General features: G+C 49.6%; 1 protein-coding gene across 1 annotated transcript in view; it reads right to left on the reverse strand.

The window, feature by feature from the left end:
- Positions 1 to 15392, reverse strand: part of SNX29 (sorting nexin 29) — a 567324-nt gene that overhangs the window by 22194 nt on the left and 529738 nt on the right. The window contains exon 19 of the mRNA XM_006867206.1: positions 922 to 1061. Within this exon, the coding sequence (XP_006867268.1) occupies positions 922 to 1061 (140 nt within the window). The remainder of the gene's footprint in view (positions 1 to 921; positions 1062 to 15392) is intronic.

Below are 15392 nucleotides of genomic sequence, written 5' to 3' on the forward strand. Positions count from 1 at the left end.
GAAGGCTGTGCTCTTTGATCTTCTTCATCAGGAAATGTTTTAAGTCCTCTTCACTTACAGCAAGCAAGGGCTGCATATTGCAGGTTGTTAATGAGTCTTCCTCCAATCCTGATGCCAAGTTTTTCTCCATATAGCCCAGCTTCTCGTATTATTTGCTCAGCATACAGGTTGAGTAAGTATGGTGAAAGAATACAACCTTGTCGCACACCTTTCTTAATTTTAAACCAGTGAAGATGGGTCTGCAAGCTAAGGGCTGCCAGAAGTGGGAAGAGAAGAGGAAGAATCTTCCGCCACAGTGAACAGAGTAAGCAGGGCCCGGGTGACAACCTGCATGTGGACTTGTAGCCTTCAGCACGTTTCTGTACTTTAATGCCACCCACGCTGTGGTATTTAGTTACAAAAGCCCTAGGACACTAAGTCAGGTATTTGTTTTTAACCTTTGATAAGAGAGATATGAACAAGGAATTTCTACCTAGTTTTACGTTTGTTCCCATGTAAGCAGTTGATCCTGCTGGGAGCCTGAGCTTTTTTTTTGGTTCATTACCCAAACTTGAGAGACACTGAAACAGGGACCCTTTACTTTTAGCTTTGGAACAACCATGAATTATTGAGTAGACAAACTTCCTTTCATCAAAATGTACACAAGTAGGAAGCCACACAGACCTGCTGTCATGTGCAAACTCCCAGTCAATGGGCCTCACTTACAGACTTGTCCTCTCAGGCCCTGTGGGAAGCCTAGTGCCCGGGGACAGACACTCTGCTGTCGTGCCTTTAAAAGCTCCCCAAGCACAGGTGCGTTTCCTACAGCATCTAAACCACCACACAGAGGACCTTCAGTTCCTAATCCCGCGGATAGAGAGGGAGAGTGGGAGGCTGGCTCAGCAGACTGGGCACAGCTCACCCACATGAGCGGGTACTTACATAAAGAAGGGCATCAACTGAATGAGCGTCTCCTTGCGGGGGCTGGTAGCAAACTCAGGGACCACTTGGATGACTTTATTCATGACTCCACGGAGGTAATTCTGAAGCTGCTTCCGCCGCTCCTCAACAAACTTGGCGTCCTGGGAAAACAAAGACACGTGGGCACTCAGTCACACTGTCCTCACATGTTCAAAGATGAGCCCACAGAACACAATTAGCGATCACTAGAGTAGTGGTTACAAATCGGGCTGCGAACCTCATGGTCAGCAGTTCGAAACTACCAGCTGTTCTGCAGGAGAAAGATGAGGCTTTCTACTCCCGTAAAGATTTACAGCCTTGGAAACCCTGTACAGGGTCGCTATGAGTCGGAACCGACTCCACGGCACATAACAACAACAACAACATCATCGACAGAGTTAGTGTGTACTTATAGAGCACCATGCACAAATGGCCTTGAGGTGCTTAGGGTATCAAATCTCACTTCATATTCCTAAATGGAGGAGACCTCACACAAATATGCCCACTATTGGGAGCTGGCAGGGACTTAATGAATGTGTGCTGAACGAATGAATGATTAAAATGGTTTATTCATAGGAAAGAAAAAAAAACGCTACAGCCATGAGACTGCTGTTTGTTCACTGAGCACCTCCAACATGGCAAGTGTGCTTTGGGGTGCCAGTTGTTGGGCTAAGAGGGTGGCTGGTGACCGTGCAGCCCCCGTGGAGATACATGGCCTGTGGGAGGGACAGAGATTTACCCAGTGACCACACCAGCACTGCAGTAAATTCCTCAGGAGAGGGGGTCTCTACCCTCGTGTTCCTTTTTAACTGCCACTGTTTACAAAGCAGATTTTATGAATAAACACACATGTGTGCATGCCCTAAGCCTGGAGACAGGGTGGCACAGCTGCCCACTGAGGCTGTGCACAATGCCCCAGAGCCACCTCCTGTGTCCCAGGCCACCTCACCACCTGGGCTGGGTGGCCTCCTGGTGGGCAGTTACAGGATCCCAGGCTTGGCTGAAGGCTCTGCTGTTACCATCTTAAAACTCTTAGTCACTTGTGAACAAGGGGTCTGTATTTTCCTGGTGCCCAGACCCCTCCGTCTATGGAACGGGAGAGTGTGGATGTTGAGAGGGTCAGGAAAGGCTTCTGTGAATGACGGGAAGGGTCCGGGGGGGAAACGAAGGTGGTGCAGACTCACTGCATCCTCTCAGTACCTGCAGGAACTCGCTAGGATTTATCTCGCAGTACAAGTGAGGAAACAAGAGGCCCAGGGCGCCCTACCCTGGAGGCTTCACAGGTGGGCAGGGCTCCCCCTGGGCCACAAAGCCAGTTTGCAGTCAGGACTCAGAGAATCTGTCAATAGAACAGTCACTAAGTCGGTCAGAGCACGCTGCTGTCTCTGCCAGTGTTCCCCCAGCGCCCAGCAACGGACCGACCCAGGGCTGCCCTCTGAGCGAGGGCTGCTGGAGGCACCAAGCAAACATGCCAGACGCACAGCTAGACCCCAGCTTCTGATGAACGAGGAAGTTTCAGCAAGTCCCATGCAGCAAAACCTCGAGGAGCTATTGAGGACTCATGTTCACTATAACAGTACCCACTGGTGATCTGAAATACACAGAACAAAGGGGCGCACTCTGTTGTACCTGGCAGCCCTCCTCCTAGTACCACGTGGGAGCAATGCCAAGGAGCACCTGTGGCCAGCGGTGGCCCCTCGAGGTGACTCCAAGATCACCACAACCTCTTGTTGCCCAATGTCTCCCACATGCCACCTCCACGAGCTGCCTCCTCAGGGCCTTTGAAAGCTGCGGCTGTTGCTGCCCCAACGTCACCACCAGGGCAGCCCAAGGTCAGCAGCCAGGCAGGAGGGGTACCATGTGGGGAAACAAGAAGACATCGGCCCGAGAGGGCTAGCAGACCTCCCACCAAGCCGGGCTGCACGCCAGGCTCTGTTCCCTCGTCTCCAAGTGCTGACCCACCATTAGGTAACAAGAGGCTCCTTCTTAGGAAGGTGGTTAGTATTTCAGGCCAGTGTGGGTGGGAGTAATCAAGCCTCGTTTTCAATCTGGGTGAGAAACCCTCAAGGACAGCTTGAGAGGCTTCAGGAGGGCAAAACGGAGCTAATGAGCTCCACAGGTCCACAGGAACCTGACGAGCTGCCCCTCTGAAGTAGCCAGGAGACACTGATGGCGGGCCATGTGCTTCAGGGGGCTGGAGGGAGCAGCTTGGCTGGGCTACAGAATCCCAACCAGGTGAGCACCTCCAAATAAAGGTCAGAGGGGTCCACCTGTGATGGATTCAACTGTGTCCCCAACGTCTGTGCTTTCAACCGTTCTCTACTGGTTACGGTCCCTTTGGGGACATGAGCGAGGCAGGGGTAGAGTAGAGCGCTGTGAGTCCGTCTCACTGAGATATAAATGGAGTAGACCAAGGGGACAACAGGGGCGTAGCCACATGAAGGAAACCACGCAACCAAGGAGCCTTCCCCCAGCGCCTTCCGGGGCCCTAAATGTGAACCTCTAGTTCCCTAAACTGTGAGAAAGTCAATGTCTGCCTGTGGAAACCACCTACCTGTAGTATTTCTGTTACAGCAGCAAGAGAGAACTGAGACACCCCGGTGCCTCTCCAACAACACGTCCTTTCACGCCCAGGCCCCAGGCCATGGAGACTTAATTGGCAGAAAGGTGTGGTCATCACGTGGTGGAGCCCCCTCCCCCTCCCCACTCCACTCAGCTGGTCTCTGATGCACTGGAAACCTGCCCTTCCTTGTTTAAGCGTGAGCCAACTGAGAGAGAGGTGTGGACACAGTTAAGGTGGACCGCAGGCCCAACCCACTGTCATGGGACATGGCAGAGTGCCGGCAAACCTGTAAGGTCACCTCACTCAGAACGCGGGTGCCTGAGCCGCTGAGCTCTAGGGGCTCCGATATGCTATTGCTAATTGGGAAACACGGGAGAGGAATTCTTGACACTGCCAATTTAAAACACTCTCAACAGCTCTCAGAGGGTGATGGGTACAGCCCAGCAGGATGGACCGAATAGCTGCAGCAGCTCCAGCATTCCAGAGTTCCTTTTCGGAGTGAGTGATGGAGTGTTTCAGCAAAGCTACCCTAGGTATCTCCGCCTGATTAACTCAGGAGCTAACAAAAGAGAGAAATTAGAAATAAGGCAACTCTGCTTCTAAGTTCAGCATTGGGAACGAGCTCCCGATTGTCATGGGGGAGGTCCCCAGGTTTACACCTGGGCAGCCCGTGGGGTAGTAGCGGGCCCAAGGATTTCAACAAGCTGCTCTTTTTCTAGGTCGGCCACCAGATGTTGGGACTCGTCAGGTGTGAATGAAAGAAGGGGAGGATGTAGCTTTACTGGGAGCCATTTAGGGAGAGAAGAGAAGGGGTAAGTTGCCAAGGCACCCTGGGGGAGAAAATTCTCAATTCTCACCCCTAAGTCTTCACAGATATACAGCAGTTTAGAGGCCAGAACCACATATTCTCCTAAGGGAACAAGTAGGCACTGCTAATTTTTCTACCCCAGTAACCCAACTCTACCATTACCTAAGTATTTGGGGAGTTGACAGAAAGGGGAGAACTAAGCTTAGCCTCATGGAGCCCAGGAGTCTCTGAGTCGACGATATATGATCCTGTTTTTGACCTAAGCCCCTCTGCACCAGACCCAGTAAGGAGAGAAGAAAGCACGAGTTCAGGCTCTGTGGCACTCGGCCACCACGCTGAGTCCCAGTCACCCATCCACTCTACTGGATGCACGTGTCAACGCAGACAGGGCCTGTGACATGAAGGTGCTGGAGAAGGTCAAGACGACGTGGTCCCTGCCCCCAGAGAGGTCCCATTCTGGAATTTCTTCCTTCTCCCAGTGAGATTTCCAGAAGGAAAGTCACAGTGGTGACTAAGCAACAGGTCCCAACTGTGGAGTGCTACATGACCGAGCGCAGTAACCCTCAGCTGGCCCCCTCCTGTGTAAGAGTATCTGGGACGCAGGAAGCACTCCACACTTGGCCTTGATGGACGGTCATGGTTAATAAAGGGAGTGTGTCAGCGTGGCTGGACCATGAGTTATGATGTCATCATCCCCCAGAATGAGATCTGATGTAATCACTTCCAAGAGGAGATCTGCTATGAGCAGCCAATCATCCGGAAGGGAGTTTTCTCAGGGGTGTGGCCCGCTTCCAGTATATGCGGACGCTCTGGCAAAACTTGCTTGCTTTTTGCTGGAGCTGGTTCCTGAATCTGGTTCATTATCTTACCTCCAGTTCTCTGCACTTGAGCCAGTAGGCTGCCATATTTTACGTCTGCTGATGCTAGGAGCAGTTAGCAACTCGCAATTTTACTTGCCAACCCTGGATTCATTTGCCTCTGCAGCTCTGTGTGAGTCAGGAGAAGCCCCCAGCCTGACAGTGAACCCATGGACTTGGAACTTGCAGAGTCCTTTCCTTGAGCAAAATCTCCAAGACACATACATAAGCATCACTGGCTCTGCTTCTCCACAGAATCCAGTCTACAACAAATGGGTAGAAATTCCAAGATGGTGACAGGAGGAAACACATGAGGCAGAGTAAGACGAGGAAGGCACAGGGCTGGAGGAAGGACTGAGGGAACTGAGTGAGACGCTGTCAGTTACAAGGGTGAGACATGGGTGCTCGGTAACATGGCTCAGTCCAGACGGGAGCAGGGGGTTGAACCAGGCCTTGCAAACAGTCCAGGGAGTTGAACCTGACCTTGCAAACAGTCCAATGCTCAAAGAGGACAAGAGATCACAAGACAAGGCAGGTGCACAGCGTGGGGTCTAGACTCGGGGAAGGAGGAGGAAGGAGCTGACAGTTTGATGTTGCCCATGTAGTAGCCAAGGGCTTTACATGAGCATCTCTATTCCTGGTGATCTCCTGTGAGGCTGGGGCCATTATCTCAGTTTCACAGCTGGGGCTCGTCAGGTGTTGGGAAACTGAGGCACAGAGAGATGAAGAGGTTTGTCCAAGGCCACACAACTGATGGAATGGTGGAGCCAGGATTTGAACACAGAGCTCGAGACCAAGCTGTCTCCTGGGAATCTGTTTGAATTAGGGAAACAGGCACAGTGAGGCTAATAAAGTAACTGGCCGACATTCATAGCTATTAAGCGATCAATGTGGAGATGGATCCCAGGCCCATCTGTCTTCTCACCATGCAGCCCACACACTCAGCCATCTGGCCTGGGAAGTCCTAATTATCCTACCAACACAGTCCGTGGAAAAGTGATGAACCAGTAGCTCACACGTAGTGGCCACTGCAGTGGGACTGCTGGACCTAGAACAGCAGGCTCCTGACATCCATGCTGGCTACTGCAAGCAGCTGCTATGGGGCGTGTGGTAGAGGTGGGGAGGTCAGAAGGGTGCAAGGTTTTCAGGAGCAAATTCTGCGCACTCAGTACTGTCTCAGAGGTACCCTTAGCTGCAAGACTATTTATTAGGTTTCTGGGTGTCTCCTTGGCTATCCACTGGTCCACCTTTCCTTCAACCATCGTTTTGTTGGAGTCTGGCTTTCAGTAGGCGTCTCTTCCCCACCCACCCTCTCCCTACATTCCTGGTCTTTCTATGGGATTGTGGCAAACCCTACAAAACAATGGGCAGGAGATCCTAGCATGTGGATGCTTCTGGTTGTGATCTGAAGCCAGAGGAGGCCACCTTCTTCGTTTTAGGGAGGAAACGAAAAGCTCTCTTGACTCTTTTATTTGCTCAGCAATCTACAGCTACCTACATTAGGTCTGGTGTGGTGGAGGGGTCACAGGTGGGGGACTGGGGAGCTGGGTCCCAGCCTCAGCACTGCCCCCACTTTGAGCAGGCCTCCAGGAGATGAGGGCTTTCTAAGCCTCAGTTTACTTATCTGTAAAGGGGTGGACAAACAGATCAAGATCAGACACTTTTTGTGTGAACATGGAAACCCTTAGCGGAGCTAGGCTATACTTCCTCCCTTCATTTAAGGTTTCAAGACTAATTAAAGAAAAAAAGAGAGAGAGTTCCCCAAGTATTGTCTTCCCATATTACTCTTGCCAGATGCAGGGCTGCTCCATCCAGCCCCACAGCCCACAGACACCCAGCCCCCAACAGAGGAGACTTGGCTCATGTGATAACAGTGACATGTTGAATGGTCTGACACATCCATGACCAAAACTAGATTCCGGAATTGCTGTAGCTCATCGGAGAAGTCTGACTTTCTGTGCGGGGACCTCCTTTGGAGATGACAAAGCCCACGCTTGCCAACCATCCCTTCGCCATGTTGTGGTTAAGTGCCGTCGAGTCGGTACCAACTCACAGTGACGTTCTACACAACAGAACGAAACCCTGCCTGCTCCTGGGCCGCCCTTCACCGTCAATCTCCTGGTTCCTGCTTTCCTGTCTGGATGCACAAGCCTCGTGCACCTTCCCTTCCACAGCTTTCGGGTACTCGCTATTATTCACCCTGTACTTTTCTTCTCTCCCTGGCCCCCTTTCCCACTGGTACACCCAAGACTACTGCTGTTGGCTTGTGAATGGAAAGAAATAAGGCTGAAGAGGTGGAGGTAAGGGACAGATCATCTCGGGATAGTTTGTGGACTCTAGGAAACTCCAGGTCCTGTGCTCACCCTTTATGGGGCCGGCTGAGGAGGTTCCACCTTAATCACCATTTCAGAGATGAGCACACTGAGGCCCAGAGAGGTCACGTGCCAAGACTAAAGTCAACAGCTGGAGCAGGACGGCGCTGGGATTGGAACCTGGTGGTCTGACTTCAGAGCACCAGCTCTTTGTCTACACTTGAGAGGTGGGGATGAGAGGCCACACTCCTCGGGGGCTGGGCAGAGTTTGGAACCTGCAAGACACCGCTCACAGGGCGTCAGGAAACTGTGTCAAATGTCAAAATGGAAGTCAATCCCATCTACCTTTCAGAAGTAGATGACCAGGCCTTTCTTGCGAGGTGCTTTTGGGTAGATTTGAACCGCCAATCTTTTGGTTAGTAGTCGAGCACTTACAGTATCTCGACATAACTTTAAAATAGCCTATTTTGCAGATGAAGAAACTGAGGCTCAGAGAGATGAGATGCCTTGTTCAAAGTCACACAACAAGGCTGGGATTCACAGCCTGTGGCCAAGACTCTGTCCTGCCCCTTAGGGTCAAGGCATTTACAACCACAGGAGCCTGATGGCTTTACTAGAAACAGAAATGGACAACAAATGCGTTCTGCAGTTTGCATATGGGGATTTTAGAAATACCATATTCCTGAAAACCTCTCCAGCTTGTCAAAACCTGAAAAGAACACAGTGATGAGTATTTGTGGCTGGATAAATTCTGCCGTTTATATCAGCAGAACCCTGATCTGTGGGAGCCTCTTCTTCAGGTAGGATGCATATGCAGCCTGTCTCCCATCCTAAGCTGCACCTTCTCTTTTGCTCTCCCACTGTTGGGGACAAACAGCTGGGGCACAGCTGAAGCTGACTTTTTTTTTCTAATATAACTCTGCAGCCAAGAGAAACTGCAGGTCCAGACTGCTGGAGGATGTGGCCCGGAAGCCAGGGATGCTGGCGGGTGCATTTAATGGGGGTCACTAATAGGGAGGGGGGAAAGCACAAAACATCTCCTCCAAGAGCTGTGAGCTCCAGTGCCCATAGGGGCAGGTGGGTGGTGTGGGCAGTTGAAGGTGGCCAGTATGGAGGAGACCATCTGGAAAGGGACGAGCACTACTTGCGTCCCAGTGACTGTTACCACATGGGGAGATGGGCCTGCATTGTTATGTGCGATGACAGATTTTAATATATTGGCAGTTTTTAAAATGTTAAATATTATGTGGGGCAAAAAATCCAAACCCCAAACAAACACACAGACAGACAAACCACCAAACAGTACAGTTCACATTGAAGCAGCCAGTTTCACATCTCGGATCTCACCTGATGCTTCTCATTCTGGAATGTTTGCCCCCGAGGGCTACTGGGGTTTCTGAGGAAAGCAACTCTCAGTGTGTCTGCTGGGTCACTCAAGGTTGAACAGAGAAACAAGCTGAGTGACTATGAGCAAGTTACTCCACCTCTCTGGGCCTCATTTGCCTGGTGTGTGCAGTGGGAATATAGTAGAATGTTACAGCGTGTGATGGAATGAGATAATGCTTGTAAAGCAAACCTGAGGCAGTCCTGGCACCGAGTATACATCTCCTAGCTTTGGAGTCTCCCTTGCCCTCTACTCTCCTCAACGAATTTCATCCTTAGACAAAAATATGATCCAGGTTCCCTAGCACACAGGTGCTACCTGAAAGGCAACCCAGAGGTACCTCGGAAGAAAAGCCTGGAAATCTACTTCTGAAAGATCACAGCGAATGAAAACTCTACAAAGCACCTTTCTACAGACAAATGGGAGAGTCGTCAGCCAGTCAATTCAACACCCATTTGTTTTGTTTTAAGCTAGCTTATGCCTTTAAAACAACAAAAATCTTTAAGCAATCTGCAGTATATAGTCAAATAAATATAGCAGATGATACTCAGCAAAGCCATGTGGAGTAGCTATCGCAGAGAAATTCTCACGTGGGATTGTACGGGTCACATACAGGGCTGTTTATCAGAGTGTCGAGGAGGCGGGTCCCTGTGGGGTAAGAGGATGAGTGATGTCAGGTGACACCTGAGCACACAAGGAACAGTTGTGGAAGGAAAGGTCCACACAACCACCAGAAGGAGTCAAAGAATGAGGCCTACAGCCATTCACCACTTAATTAAAAATACACAAAACATGTTCTACATCCAAGTTTGGTGAGTCGTGTCTACGATCTATTGGTCTCTACTCATCTGGAGAAAAAGAGAAAGATGGAAACCAACGACTCAGAGAAGAAACCAGGCTACGAGACTAACCATCGACACAAACCTCATCTTCCCGGAGACCAGCAGACCTAGATGGTGCCCGGTTACCACCACCCACTGTTCTAACCAGGACTGTAAATAGATGGCCCCGAGAGAAGGGAAGAAAAACGTGGAGCAGAGCCTCCAATTTCTAAAACAAAACAATCCAAAAGACTCCTGGTGTGACACTATAGGATAAGTACTGGACACTGAAGCACGTCAGTGGTTCAAACCTACCAGTTGCTCCTTGGAAACCCTATATAAGGTTGCTATGAATTGGAACCGACTTGATGCCACTTAACAACAACAACACTGGACTGACTGGGAATGGAAGACTCTCCAAGACGATCATCTTGAGATCCTCTTCAAACCTTGAACCAAAACTAACCTCTGAGGTCACTTGTAGCTAAATAACAAATCGGCTCAAAACATGAGGAATATCGTCTGTAAGAATACGCCCTTTTTTTTTTTTTTAAATATTGCCTATGTGAGACCAAAATTGTCAACAATGATGCGAAAATAAAGATGTGAATGTAAAGGGGCAGGGAAACTAGATGAATGGAAATGGAACAACCAGAACAGAAATAAGAAGGCTCCTACACTGTGAAGGATACAACCAATGTCACTGAACAATCTGCATACAAACTGTTGAATGAGACCCTAAACTGTCATGTCAGCTTTCACCCACAACACAGTAAAATACTGTTTTAAAAAATACACCCAGCAACATAACCACACAGTATATTCCAGAAGGATTCATATCAACTTGCAGGTACACGCCAAACTCACTGAGGCAGTTGCTTGTGGCAAGGAGACAAATGGGAGATAGCAAAGATGTTGTTGTTGTTAAGTGCAGTCGAGTTGATTCTGACTCACAGTGACCCTGCGTAGGATTCCCGAGGAGTTGCTGGTGAGCCTGAACCGCTGACCCTGAAGTTCAAATGACCTTACAGTCCAACGCATTATCCTGTAAAATGCCACACCGGGACTCCTGACCCATGACGATCCTGTGTAGGGCTTCTGAGGAGCAGCTGGTGAGCTCGAATCACCGAGCTTGTGGTTCAAATGACTTGGCAGTCCAGCGCATTATAAGAGATGCTACATAAATGCAGTGCTTTAAAATTGGCCGGTAATGATCCATGCACATCGAGAAGTAAGGAATAGCATTAACTCACTTCTCTGCACTTGGGGTTCAAGAAAGAAAACCAAAAAGGCGATATGGGGTATTTTCATGTCCACAACTCTCTGCCACGTCCTCCTTCCAAGTAGGAATTTCTGGGTTCAGAGGCATCTGTCCTGACAAAGTTCCCAAGTCAACAACCCCAGAAGTGGCCAAACTGTAAAATTCCAACCTGTAACTGGGGGGACTCACTGGTCGTTTATGTCCCAGCCTTCCCTGGAGTCTCCTGAGTCCCGCTGTTCATGCTTTGGCTGGGCTGGGCTGACAGATGGTGCCCACTGCCAGCCCCTCGTTATCCACAAGCAGCTCCCTTGCCGTGCCCTGAGCTATTTCCGTTTATTGCTAGTGTGATGGTCTTAAGGGGTTTGGTTTAGAGCCTCAGAGGTCTTCACAGTGGCGGCCACATTATGTGGGACCAACTCGGATGGTCTTAATTGCAGCCTTTACGATGGATATAAAAGCTCAACTTCTGATGTCAGGGGCTGCAGGGCTGGGTGGGCAGACAGAAGCATAAGGAGGGAAAACGTGAACACCAGCCAATGGGGTGGGCCCCAGGGGCTGCATTGAGGCACACAGGACTAGTCTCTCTCACCCTAACAGCATTTCATAGATAAGACTCAGAGAAAGTGCCCAGCCCAAGGAGCGGCAGAGCCAGGATTTGAACTGTCTCCACACCCCCAAGGAAGGCTCCTTCAGGGTGGACATGGCTGGGGTGGAGCTGGGGAGTTGTCTGTATCCCTCCCTGGAGCAGGTGACAAGAAGAGGGACCAAGAGTGCAGCAAACACTCACTCCTCCCAGCACAACAATGGCCAGGGGAGGCCCACTCACAGGCTGCTGGGCCAGGCTAGGGGAGTGTGGTGTGAGACTCAGAGAGAAAACTGCTCTAGCAGGAGACCATGGTGTTGAAAGAGCAGGACTCGGTGCTTGCCAGCTCATCCTGTTTTGAAGGGAAGCTGCCAAATCTGGACTGTTATGTGAAATCTCTCAATTTGCCAATGAGCTGACGGCTAATTCAAATGTGCAGGCCCAACAAAATATATCTGCTGGCCATCAGAAGCAACAGAAGAAAATCGATAGGTCATCAAAAGCAAGACTGGTTCCAGCCCACAGTGACAGTTCATCAAGCCGTGCTGGGGAGTCTAGGGAGGTGGTTTGCTTCTGAAGGCCACGCACATATCTGCAGGAACAATGCAGATGCCCAAGTCCAAGGGAAACGGTGGAGCCTATATCACTCCAGAAGAGGGTGGGGGCTCTACTCGCCTGGTGACTTCTCTGGACTCTAGAATTTAACTGTAATAGTGACAGACCCACCACTTCCAGTAGATATTCATACATGGCAATCTGCAACATCCTTCCAATGAATGCGAAGGATCAGAGAATTGATGCCTTATAGTTACAGTGTTAGCAAAGAATACTGACCATGCCATGGACTGCCAGAAGACTAAGCAAATTTGTTTTAGAAGAAGTACCGCCAGAATGTTCCTTAGAAGCAAGGATGGGGACAGTTCATCTTATGTGCCTTGGACATGCTATGAGGATGTCCATAAAGGACATCGTGCTTGGTAAAGAAGAGGGTCAGAGAAATCCAGGAAGACCCTCAATGGCTCGACACCGAGGTTGTAACAATGGGCTCACACATAGCAAGTTTGTGAGGATGGCACAGAATCAGGCAGTAAACAAAACAGTCATACAAGGGGTCGCATAATGTGATCCACTCTTGTCTTTCTACCCTCCCATGGCCTACCGGTGGCAGGAGAACAGGGTTTCCCAAACAGGGTTTTAGGTTCCTCAATAGTGTTTCAGGGAGTCCTGGGGTGGTGCCGTGGGTTAATGTGTCAGACTGCAAAGCTGTTTGAACTGCAAAGTTGGTGGTTCAAGCTCACCAACTGCTCCTCGGAAATCCTATACAGGGTCGCTATGGGTCAGAACTGACTTGACAGCACTTCACAACAACAACAACAACATAGTGTTTCAGGAGGGAGTTGCTTCTGAGAGATGAGGGGAATCTGATTTCAACAAAGTAGCTCCCCTTTATCTGCTTCAAGTATTGGGATGATGACAATGGCATGATAATAAGAGGAATCCCTGGCTAAGTGCTTACTTAGCGCCAGGCTGTGCTAAATATGTTCCGTTATCTTGGTTAACCCTGAGGGTTAGTGAAATGCTTTAATCTGGTCCTTTTAGCCACTGCCGTGTAATTCACACCGAATGATCAGGTGGGACTATGCCATTTTGTGTGAGCAACAAGATACTGGTAGCCTACTGGATTCTACATTGGGCTGAGAGCCACAAGTTCAAAGCCACGGGAGAAAGAGGAGACTTTCTGCTCCTGTAAAGATTTACAGCCTTGGAAACCCTACACAGGGATTCCTATGAGTTGGAACTGACTCCACGGCACATCACGGCCACAGATGTGTTTGTATACTTGTATTTGGGAGTCCTGGTGTGGTGCCGCAGGTTAATGCACTGGACTGCAAGGTTGGTTTGAACCATTAAATCAGTGGTATAAGCTCACCAGCCACTCACTGGAAACCCGATGCAGGGTCGCTGTGAGTAGGAACTGACACAGTGGTACTGAACAACAACATACAAGTACGGTGCTTATGGTCCATCAAGGTGATTGAGCGGTCTTGCCAATGCAAATAAGGTGCATGAAACCCGTGTGGGGCTGGGACCATGCAAATAGGTGTATGGAATCCTTGTAGGGCATTGGTTACATTTGCCATCTCAAAAGGCTTAAAGGGAGCCAATCTCAGAGGTTGGTTTCTAACAGGAAGAACAGCCAGGGACGGAGTGCATTCTTTGCACCAGGGCCCCTGTGCTGAGAACCTCCTAGCCCCAGAAGACAGAGCCATCACACCAGACACAGTCTAAACAGCAGGAAGAGCAGGAGGAGAACTAGGCGCTAGGGATGGTGAGCTTCCCAGTCCATGTGTGAGGCAGTTACAGTAGTGGGCCACATGACCCATGGAGCTCAAAGATTGTAACACTTGTCCAAGTAGAGCAGCAGCCAGGCCCAAGCAGGGTCCATGATGGAGGTCTGTATACAGGCCTGGCTGAGAAGAAGCTGTCCTGAGCTGGACTGGTTACTGCTAAGAGGATCTCAATCCTGAATCGTAGCCTGTTTGTGAGGAATATATAAATGGACGCATGCAAAGAGCTTAATTAGAACAGTACCTCACACACACATGGCATTCAGTCAGTGTTGGCTATCAACATGTGGAGCTCTGGTGTAGTGCTGTAGGCTAAGTAGTGAACTGTGAACCACAAGCTGGGCAGTTCAAACCCACCAGCTGCTCCTTGGAAATCCTATAGAGGGTCACTAAGAGTCAGAACGGATTCAACGGCACTTCACACCATCAACATGATCTCTAAAAGAAAGGTGGTAATAATAGTTACAGCACCAGGTACAAAGGAAACACCTTGTTAACTGTTAACTATTACCTATGCTGACATTGTCATCTTCCTCGGGCCATTTAATCCTGAGAGTAACCAACGGGCTCAGTTCAGGAGCTGTCTCAGCCTAGCAGAGAAAGCACACAGAGCTGGTCTTCACTTTCTAAATCACAGCTTTGTCAGACAAACGAATGGCGCACAAATAAACTAGTGATGACTAGATGATACAGGCTAAATGTACTGCTAAGGACAAGCTCCAAGGAAAAGACTGGAAGAATGAGGTGGTTTCCATTGTATTCAGTGTGGGATGGGGGCGAGGGGGAGGGAGGGGAGGTTAGTATAAAGCTTTCTAGGCCGGGTGACCCTTCCTCCCCACCAAAGTCTTCTATACACCACTTGCTGACCACAGATGATGTCACAGACTGTCATGTCTTATGCCCTCGATCTGGGCTTTTGCTGAGCGTAACATTCCAGCAAATCACCTAGGTATACGGAGATGTGCTATAGACCCCAGTGATTTCTGTTTGTCTCTCGTGTGGAGAAAGCAAATGGACAGCAGCCTTTTAAATGGACTCTATTGCCTCTGTGTCACTTGAGGTGCTTTTAATGAAGCTTCAGCAGAAGCCTTGAGAGCAGGCATCTTTTACCCTCTTCCTCACGTTTGCCTGCCCAGCACCCAGCCCCTCCGTGCCTCTGCTAAAGGCAAGGTAGCAATCTTTCAGGTGCTCTCCTGTTCGCCATGCTCAGCTTGTGTAGTCAGAAGAGATGATACCTCTCGATGCAGAGGCAGGTGTGTGAGTCAGGCACAATTACAGGAGCCTGTGTCCCTCGGCTCTATTCACTGTGGTTTAAGAACAGGCACACGAGCTAAAGAGGCACAAACTTATGCTCAGAAAACTACAAAATACTGTTGAAATTCACTAAAGGAGACCTAAATAAATGGAAATATACTCAATATTCATGGGTGGGGGACTTAATATGAAGATAGCAGTACACCTCAAACTGATCCATAGATTCAATGCAATCCCTATTAAAAATCCCAGCTGCCACTTT

This window comes from Chrysochloris asiatica, unplaced genomic scaffold (genome assembly GCF_000296735.1).
Source record: "Chrysochloris asiatica unplaced genomic scaffold, ChrAsi1.0 scaffold00102, whole genome shotgun sequence".
NCBI classification, from domain to species: Eukaryota; Metazoa; Chordata; class Mammalia; order Afrosoricida; family Chrysochloridae; genus Chrysochloris; species Chrysochloris asiatica.